Raw genomic sequence first — 10,663 nt, 5'->3', positions numbered from 1 at the left:
TTTACCTAACATAGTGTTTTTCAAGTTCTCACTTTTTATTTCTTACAGTGAGTTTGGTTAAAAAAAAAATGTATGCAATATTTGTAGCCAAAAAAGATCACTGAAACTGAATTTGGGAGAAATTTAATCCTGAAAGTGGGAAAAAGCAGAAGCTATTTGCAGAGTTTGAGTCACACAAAAACGGGACACATTTTGAGGATTTTCACTTAAGGGTGTGCTTGCTTTTGTTGTCAGTGGTTTAGAAATTTATGGCTGTGTGTTCACCTATATTTAATGGACAATAAATCTAACTTACACAAGCCTTACACTGACTACACAGTAAGTGTAAATTTTGTCATTATGGTGTCCTGGAAAGATAGAATGCATTGTTTACTATAATATATGGAGAGCACTTTAGTGAGATACTTTAAGTGTTTGACAGGATCATCATTATCATCACTCTCTTAAGAAAGTTCAGAATCTTAAAACTGATGCATTTTATGGAAATGGTTGCTACCCGGTTGCCTCTACTCCATCCCTCGCATTCTTGAGGTGTTTAAGTGACATGATATTTGAGACGGAAAAGTAATGTATGGAATTGTGGTAGAAGCTAATAAACACTGGGTCGAACATATATTTTACGCCGATCTGCGGGAGGGAATTATCTTCTTGGCCTATAAAAAGTTGACCTCATCTCATTGGATCCAGTCCACATTAAATTAAGAAAGGAGTAACACCAGTAGCCTAAATGGAAGAATGCAGTCATTTTCTTAACATTTGTTAACATCAAATGTCACACTCAAATCATCATTAACCATTTATTGACTGTTCAGGCAAGTGTCAGTTTAAGGTATCATACTAAAACAATACATCTACACTATATGTTCTCGTTGAGTAAGAAATATCGTCTTAAATGATTTGTTTTGAAGCTTCAGGGGTGTATTTTTTCTCCCTAGATTTCACATGAAAGGCATTCAGAAGTTCCACTTTAAATTCTGAGTTCTGAGGTGTTGTCATTTTTTCCATTTGAACCACATAAAATATTTGTCATCCACCGTAATTTTCTTGCACCCAACCAAGAGTTTGACAGAAGTTTGAATTGGATATCTATCATATTTAAGTATGACATTTTTATGCACAAGAGCCATCATAATTTAAAATCAAGCAACTTGGGTTCAAGCTAGAATATATACTTGATAATAAATCCCAGGCAGCATTTTTTTAATATTTCCAAAATAAGTAGACCAGCCAAAACTGGACACATGCATTGGACACAGTCTTCATAAATCCAATTTTAAGACTCCTGGAATGGTTTACATGCATAAGTTGGTCTCTATTCAGGGGTTTTCCTACCACAGTATTTTTCAATGTTTCCTTTCAAATTGTGTAATGATCTACAGTAAAGATGTCACCTTTGTCTGGCAAACAGTCAAGGGTGTACCCTTATTCAGCTATCCTGCTAGGGTGCGGGTTGGGGGGCTTCATTGAGATTGCTAGAAAGAATTCAAAGTCTTGATTCTAATGACAAATAAGCTGTATCAAAGCAGAATGTGAATGTGTTGTTCTCTTGGCATGATAGGATTTAGTTTTTGTCACATGAGAGATAGCAAGTTCAGACCATGTTCCTCCTTTGTTGTGTTGTATCAGTACTAAACTAATGGTGCTAGTAGTCTAAGATGGTGAAGAAGCGCGCTTGGGAAATATGGAGGAATTAGTAGCTAGGGACCAATCGTACAATGATCGGATGAATTAATAGCTCTTTCGGAAATGTGTTTAACCGTGGAAAAGATGTTGTTCAGGTCCAGTGGGCTCTAGAACTGCGATGCATTTGTCAAAACTGGGCAGTTGAGTTGATACCACATACTACCCTGAATTCACCAAGATGTAAATATCTACTTTGTCGACAGATTTTACAGTTAAAATGTTCATATCATGTAACACGATATTAACATGATTATCCTGTGTAGATACTAAAACTTGGCCTATTGCGAGAATTTAGTCTTCCCATCTAAGTTTGTTTTTTAAAACAACACGTTCAACATCATGATACACAATGGGTTTAAAGTGGAATGCCAAAGGTTTTTGCACTGTATATATTATTCTCGCTCATGTTATCCATGTGTTTGCCTGGGGGTCCAATGCCAAAATCCTTTAAATCCCCCACAGCTTGTTCCTCTGCAGACCCTTAAAATTCTACAAAAGAACCCCATAAATGTTTCAGCTTTGGCCTGATTGCTATGAAAAGCTTTGTTTCTGTTTATATTGTGTATAGTTTGTGTCTAAGTTATTTTATGAAGTGCTGGTTCTTGTGATGACTGATGTACCTAGAGGTAATAATGGGTAAGGTTCCCACAACTGCGAAAAACCTGCAAGGGTTTCGTGGTCAAAACCATTGTTGACAAAAAAATAGAAGATGAAGGCTCATGTTACTCATGTTAGCAAAATAAAATAAATTCATTTAAATGATTGCCAAGACTTTGGGGAGAATATTCTTTGGACCGACAAGACTGAAATGGACCTTTTCAAAGTTTTTTGTGTGATTAATCTGGTGTAAAAGGAAAGCATGTGAACTTTAATTTGTCGCAGACCCTGGAACATCTGTGAAAAATTGTGTGCAATTCCCCCAAATTGACTGTACTGTATTTCCTGCCTAATACTGAGTCACAAACGCCAGGGTTTGACTTAACGCAACTGTGGCTTTAGTGACTCAGTTATTTAAACAATTTGAAGTTTTTCGCAACATGCAACACATGCTGTTAAAGCTTGTTTGTAGATTTTTATTACAATGAGTCAGTGCTTTAAGCAACAACTAATACTTAGAACACATTCAGATATAACCACTACACTTATTCAGTAAGTAGCGCATTTGTACCTGATTTATTCCACATTAGCACCTCACATTGACAAAGTCTCTGTTCTCTGTCCACAGGCAACCACATGCTCCTTCGTGTGCTTCCTTCCGTCTACCATAGACAACCTGATGTCATCCACTGTCACCTTGGCAAGCTCACTGGTCTGATGTCACAGCTTGAGAGCACAGAACAACAACACCTGATCAGATTGCTACAAATAGTGGCTGAGCAACACCCACTGGTGGGATTTTCTTTATTCTTTGGCTGTTTCTCACAAGCCTGGACACATAACTCCGGAATTACTCTGTAGAATTTAAGACAACATAATGAAATTTATAAATACAATGAACTGTGGGGCGGCCCGGCGGATGAGTGGTTAGGCCGTCGGCCTCACAGTGGGGGTTCTGGGTTCAAATCGAGGTCTGTCCACCTTTGTGGAGTTTGCATGTTCTCCCTAGACCTGCGTGGGTTTTCTCTGGGTACTCCGGTTACCTCCCACATTCCAAAGACATGTATGGTAGGCTAATTGGACACTCTAAATTGCCTCTAGGTATGAGGGTGAGCGTGAATGGTTGTTTGTCTCCTTGTGCAGTGCGATTGGCTGGCGACCAATTCAGGGTGTCCCCTGCCTCTGGCCCCAAGTCAGCTGGGATAGGCTCCAGCACCCCCCGCGACCCTAGTGAGGATGAAGCGGTGCAGAAAATGAGATGGGATGAGACAATGAACTGTTTACAATCTGGCGCACACTGCACCAAAGTATTTAAACAGTTACAGAAATTGCAGGAATGAATGTCTGATCAGTCGTCTTCATAAAAAAAAAAATTAAGTCATAAGGACTTGGTATTTTTTAAGTAAAACGTGTTCAAATGTAGTCATTTAAATGGAAGCTGCAAGACTTTTCTGCCAAATTTGATTCAACCCAGTCTAGTTGTGGATAATGAGGATGAACTCTTCAATGAGTGTTTATTTTCCAGTCATGTCTTTGTTTTTCATTAGTCCGCACATTCTTTATGCCATTCTGAATTTCACCTCTTAAAGACCCATTCAACCCACTCTGTGATCCTTTTACATGTTACCTCCTTATTAAAAGTGCATACAAATCAAATTTCAGATGCTGAGCCCCCAGGTGCCTGCTCTGGTCAGTTACCTAAGCAACCAGTCTCTAATTGAGGCCATATTAGGCATTCTGGTGGATGTGTCTCAAGCCAGCCCCTCCTCATTGGTCAGCTGTCTGCCAAAACTCAGGACTGTGGGACAACAATGGCCTGCTCTCTTGGGTCACGTGGCAAAAATCCATGGTGCTGTGGGCATCATCAGTGAGGTACACGCACACTTACAGCACACACAATGGACCACTGACTCATAGGAAAAGTGCCAACTGTGAACTATAATGATGACTTGGCTCTATACTTACATTTTCATATTCTTTGATTCCATTGGAACAACTTAAATGAATTACCTGGCTAGAATAAAAGGAGTAAACAAAAAAAATAACAATTATGTACCTATCTAAATAGTAACTTACTATGAAGTGTGTAAACGTAGTTGCTTTTTGAGTCTACAAATAGGTTGTAACATTTTAAGTGCTCTTTGTAACAAATTGAATTAACTAAAACTGTTAGGATTTTTGTTCCCTATGTATCTTTCCAACTTCTAAATTTTCTCTGTTGTCTGTGTGTGTCCTCCGTTCGGGTTCTTGTGTTCCCAGATTTTTCCTCATTGTCTCGTCACTCTCTTTGTTTATATAAGTTTTCTTTGTTAATTTGCCGGGTCCTGTGTGCAAAGAAGCCTCTATTTGACCTCTTTGTCAGGGACTCTGCTGCTTAAAACCTCTGCCTCAGCTCTCTATTTTTGTAGTTTTGGTTTGCTATTTTACTTTTTGGTTTCCTACTCCATTTTTCTGGTTTGCGATTGGGTATTTTTTCTAAATAAGAGTTTTTAAGAACAAAATATCTTTTGGGTTTTGCACCTGCTTCCCTGCTTTGTCTACTTCCTCAAATTCGGCCCACTTGTTCTCATTCAATAGCTCGCATACTGCATTCCACACGCATCCGTGCATATGCACACGCACACAAACAAACGCAGACACTTAAGAGAAAGGGTAACACCACCTTTTACACTTTTCTCTGTGAAAATAAAGATGTAATTTCAAGTTGAATACACACAAGCACACTCACTATTACAGATTATTTGGTGTTTAGCGTGCTATATTTCTTCATATTGGAAGTATTTGGAAAGTCACCCTGGATTTTCTGGGAAATTAATGCAGAGACCTCCTAGTGATGGGAGTGCCTCCCGTAAGCACTGTTGCCCCAATACAAACACAAACACAGATGCACCCATGCAGATCCCTCATTCAAGTTGCGCAACTTTCTCTGGCTTCTGTCCTTTTCCTCCTGAAGGACTTCATCTGTATTGAAAGGCAAGCATTGTTGTTAGTTGTTTCTAATTTGTCAACTGAATTTGTCTTAGTGAGTTACCAATAATAGAAAACAAAATGTTTTACTTTTTAATATTGGTTATTCTGGAGGGTTTTTCTTTTCTCCAGAAACCATTCCAACGATTTTTATATTAATTGCCAACTGTAATGATGATACACTTAGATGTAATACTTCATAACAGAAATGTTGAGGTGTTTTTGTAACTGCAATATTCTCCTCAACAAGCTTCTGTTTTTCTTTTGTGCTAAACCCCAGAGACTCCTAAATACCTTCTTGGCAACCAAAATGATTCAGAAGATCTCGATAAACAATAACTGGAATTTCTAACACACAACGTGTGGGGTAACTGGATCGAATGGTTACATCAGTCCATGTTTTTTTTTTTTTTCCATCATTGGACAAGTAGCAATTTTCCCCACTACTGTGATGTAATATTCTTCCCAAACTGTTATTTTTAAGCTCATTTTACTTTACAAACATTTTCTGGCCTTATTTTGTGTTACTGACTGGTAAAGATGTTAAATTGTTTTATCCCAGAGAGTAATCTTTTTGTTTCCGTCTTTTTTTCTATCAAGAAATGTGTGCATCTGAGAGCTCCTTTTGAAACCTGAAATTACAAAACACTGCATTGAATTCTACTACCTTTACTCCACAGTAGCTGCACATTTTTTCTTTATACTGAAGAAAGCTACGGGACAAATAAGAAGCTTGTTTGAGGTTAAATTGCCGTCTACCTATAGAACCGGTCTTCATGCTCTTTAAAACGATGTTATCGGAATTTGCCTTTCTCCATCAGTATGAATGAAAGTACCGTTAATCCAATGAAGCAAACATTCACAATCAAAGTTATAACTAAAGATTCATCTTTACTTTGATACCAATTTCATCCACGTATACAATGTGGCTGCTGAGAACTAGCTGAGCTAACTCTAAAATGTTATGATAGAATTTAAAGCATTTTTCATTTACTGCCTAGATTATTTACATTTAAATGTTTTTTTATCTTCCTTAGGTGCATGCACACAGTTGCTTAGTCTACCTAGTGTGTCTTCTGAGCAACCCAGAACACACTCTTCACCACATGTTGCTACTGGAAATCAGAGCTTTGACTGATCGTTATCCGTCTGTTCTTGGAGACTCTGGAAAAGACCTCTACAGGCTGAGCAACTCCTTCACTGCCATATCCAGACTGCTGGGCAGGCAGCTAGAGGGGAATGCCACCGCGTGTCGGAGGTCAGAGAAGGCTTACGCATCCTTTGTTCCGCTTAAGCATTTGCACAATTGTTTTTCCTTCATGTACTTGGAGAATGGTTAGGCTGACAATCACAAATATTGAAGCACCCTATTGGTTTGGTTTTCAGATTTCGGCTATCATTGATTTTCTTTGCTGTCATTTATCTTTTTGGAGTGACTAACTATAGTAGAATAGAAAGGCCAACATTTCTTATGCCAGTTTAGTGAGTAAAAAGAAAGAAAGTTAAGCTCGGTCCTCGATAATGAGGTCCATCTGGTTCATCTGTTTGTGTTTGTGAATTGAGGGAAACTTTTTTTAACGCAATCGAATCTGAATAATACCCCCCACTCGTAGCGTTTCACAATGTGAAAATGCATGAACATCAATTCAGCATGTGTTTGTAGGTGGGAGGATGGAAACCATTGGAAGTGCGATTAAAGACTTTGCTTGGGGGCCCCCTCTTACGAAACAGAGTGGTAAGAAAAACAGGGGAACAAAGGAGAACACTGGTTGTTTTTACCTCTGTCAAGTTCAAAAATCGGGTTCATTGCAAACACCAACTCAAAAAACAATGCATTTTGCATGTTATGTAAAATGTACATAAAACAACAACAACAAATAACTCCCAAAACAAATCATATTGTATATTTAATTATATTGTACCCAAAATGTCAAATTCATTGGAATTAGTGTTTATATATAATGTACTATATGTGTCTGTGTTATAGAGAAAATGGGCATTGTTCGCCATCTCCTAAGGCAGCACGTCAAGGTGAAGAAGAAGGACCTGGAATAGAAGGATCTGAGCAAAAGAAGCAGGTGAAAGGAGGAGATAAGGTGGTAGAACACAACGATTCTCCCACCCCCCAGCGAAGATACAGCCTGGACCAAGCAGTGAGGCAGGAGCAACGAGAAATGAGATTTAACAGGTTGGAAAGAATAGGATTATTAGTAAATATTGAATCCACTTCAAAGTTTTTGAGAAGAGCACATTGTGTGTTTTCCAAGTGTACTCCTACTTCTATCCCAACAGCTAAAACATCTCTTTTATATCAAGTTAGGAAATACAGCTATGTTGTACAAACATCTATCCATCCACCATTTTATAATATAATGTATCGTTGTTAAGGTCAACATATCCCAGCAATCAACCTGGGTGGCACTCTTCTCTCTCATAGGTCAAAGAGCCTGGCTCTTCATGCTGTGCGCTTGCGATCCATCAACTCAGATGATGTGGACGAGGTAGACGGAGTAGAGATGATTCCAGACAACACTAGCACTTTGCCCTGCCAGCATTCACCAGAAGACCTAGAAGTGACGCCTCCCGCTAAGAAACTGACAGTCGTTGCGCCCATTGTTGCCGCCTGTGCTCCAGACTGTGGGGTCAAAGAGGCAGCGAGACCTTGCACCGTGCAGAAGAACAAAGAGACAGAGGCGAGGGGAGCCGACAGGCTCTTCATCCATTTAAGAGACAATTTGGAGATGATCCGAGAGTTTTGTAAGGACATGGTCCAACACATTCCAATACCAGAGCAATGTGTAATAGAAGGTAAGAAACACAAAATTGTTCTTTTAAAGAAAAAGAAACCATGAAAGAAAGAGAGAGAAGCAAAGAAAGATTACAGTTTAGCAAATCCAATCATAATTCAACAAAATAAGTTTTGAAAATATAAGCTTTTTTATAGACAGATTTCAAAATATCATAACCCTAACAGAGGAATAGAATTTACAAAATTATTGATTAAAAAAAATGATTAATTATCAAAAAATATTAGTCAAGAGAAGACATGGGCTCAGCATTTCAACAGTAAATTCTAAAATCCAAGAGTCTGGACATGGATTTATTACTCTACACGAATAAGTAATTTCATAGTGATGTTAATCACATTCAAAAGGCATAAATATGCAAGTTCATCTCTTTTTAGATTTAATTTCATTTCTTCATGCCTGTGCTTGTAACAAGGAGTCTAGGACACCTTAGGTCAACAAATATTAAATTACTCACCTTCAATCTGAGTATTAAACCAGGAAACGGCATGCACAGGTACTCTTTGCATATATATGTATATATCATATATTCCCCTCTCAGATGTAGAAAATACTGGTATACATTTTAACGTTTCAGGAATACAAGTAAAGTGTTGAAAAACATAGATTCTATTTTTGTTACAGAATCAAACAGAGGCTGTGTGGCCAAATTGTCCTTCTCTTGTCCCCTGAAGGGTCATTACTGCCTTTATGCCAAGTCCAGTTTTAACTTAAGCAGCCGGCGGCCACATCTTTGGATCCACATCATGCTCCTCTATTTACAGGTGCACCTAAACACAGAGCAATCAATTATAGCACACCTCTTAATTTCAGTTTAGTCACAAATGTTGTTGTAAATGCAAATATTCACTATTTATGTTGTCTTTTGTAGAGTAAGTCCAACAATCCTCTGTGCTTGTCAGATGAATGTGTTCAGAAGTTGGCTTCTCTTTGGGGAAAGACTCAACTCAAAGGAGCTCACAGCTTCCACATGGCAATGACGCAAAATGCCACCCCACACAGAAAGGTATTTCGGCGTGATTTATGAAAAGTCCTGCTGCAGCACACAAGGCAGAGAGCGCTGATCCTGCACAGAAATATGTACAGGAAACACTTTTTATTCAATGAAAACACAACTTGCAAAAAAAAAGTCTTATTTTACCAGCTATGTTTTTTTTAATAAATTTGATTTATTTCTGGTGGGCCCAATACCTGCAAAATGTCTCATTTGGCACTTTCAAGCAATTTTTTTTTCATTTATGAAAGTGAGTCTCAAGTTCCTAGATGCCATAGCAAGGTAAAAAGTGAAACAGTTCCTCGGAAAATATTACAGCGTTTATTTTCTACTTATTATGTATGAGCTGTGGATGCGGTAGTTACCAAAAGGAGGCTAAAGTCTTTCACTTACATTAATTCTTCAAAACCGCTATACATGGAACCTGTGCATATACTTTTTATTTATTTATTTAGATCGCCCTTGTTGCTTCTGTAGTGTTGGCATAGTTCAATCAAGAATTTAAACAAACCCACATTATATATCCGTTCCACTGGCAGCCATGTTAGACACAATATGTGCTGAGTAGGAAAGTGAAGCTCACACACACGGAAGATTTATTTTCAGCTGTCTTATCTGAATTGGGGCTTTTGTACGAGTGTTGAAATGACCTTTGTGTTGTTGCCAGGTCTTTTGAGATAGTGTGGGCTTCCATTTTGGCTCCTTGCAATTGTGTCAGTTGCTTTTATGATTATTTTGGTTTAATGCATATTTATGTAAATGACAGTGAAATTGGGACGAAATGTAGCTTTGTGTTTTCTGATGTCTTTATGTTGGGGATATTTGACATGTTTTGAAACAGGACTTGATTTAATTTTACAGTGCGCTGCAATGCTTTGGACCTTTGCGATTTGAGTTGCTCATGTTGCTGAACTTTTTGTACAATTTCCTTCTAAATTCTCATGATACAGCACATAACTTGTGCTCGTGTACTCAAGGAAAGTACTGAGTGTCCATGAAATTTAGTGGGAACATGCATATTTGTTGTAAGCAGAGTGTTAAGTGTTCCTATCTGTGTGGGGAGTGTGAAAAATACATTCTTAGGTCTTTTAACAAAATGTAAAACAAGGGAGGATAGGGATAAACGATATCCGGTGAGACAAGAATAATATTACTGACGGAAACTTTTAAATCAGAAACTGCTGGTATGTTTAAGACCTCTGAAATGGAAGATCTGCCTTTTATGAATCATTTCAGCAGTTTTATGACAATGAAAGCTTCTCATGGGAGAGGAGAGAACATTTTATGTGAATAGAGGACAGATGGCAGTCTCTAATGTGGCAATGGTAGGAACGGCTCAAGGTTATTTTCCCCAAAATGTCCCTTTTCATGTTCTAAGAGGGGATGAGAGGAAGAGGAAGACAGGCATGGTGGGAGATATGAAGAAAAGTTCAGGTGGGTGGAAGTCTGTGATGGAAGAGATAATTAATGATTATTGTTTCACCTTTTCCCCCCCTGTGTCCTGAGTGGAAACTTCTGTTGATATAGCTGCTCTGTTGATAAATTTGGTTGAAGAGGAGGGGGTGCAGTGAAGGCTGAAGACAGGAGACAGGATGGAACATGCAAAGGAATGGAG

At 38.4% G+C, this 10,663-nt stretch overlaps 1 protein-coding gene across 5 annotated transcripts in view; it reads left to right on the top strand.

Moving 5' to 3' along the window:
• The window catches only part of veph1 (ventricular zone expressed PH domain-containing 1), a 36,857-nt gene that overhangs the window by 16,118 nt on the left and 10,076 nt on the right, over positions 1–10,663 (top strand). For all 5 annotated transcript variants that reach the window (XM_077611463.1, XM_077611461.1, XM_077611460.1 and 2 more), the window contains 7 exons: positions 2,909–3,072; positions 3,943–4,152; positions 6,285–6,505; positions 7,235–7,435; positions 7,685–8,055; positions 8,679–8,818; positions 8,926–9,060. In XM_077611463.1, coding sequence (XP_077467589.1) covers positions 2,909–3,072; positions 3,943–4,152; positions 6,285–6,505; positions 7,235–7,435; positions 7,685–8,055; positions 8,679–8,818; positions 8,926–9,060 — 1,442 coding nt within the window. The remainder of the gene's footprint in view (positions 1–2,908; positions 3,073–3,942; positions 4,153–6,284; positions 6,506–7,234; positions 7,436–7,684; positions 8,056–8,678; positions 8,819–8,925; positions 9,061–10,663) is intronic.

This window comes from Stigmatopora argus, chromosome 10 (genome assembly GCF_051989625.1).
Source record: "Stigmatopora argus isolate UIUO_Sarg chromosome 10, RoL_Sarg_1.0, whole genome shotgun sequence".
NCBI lineage: Eukaryota > Metazoa > Chordata > Actinopteri > Syngnathiformes > Syngnathidae > Stigmatopora > Stigmatopora argus.
This window is presented reverse-complemented; position numbering and strand designations above follow the sequence as displayed.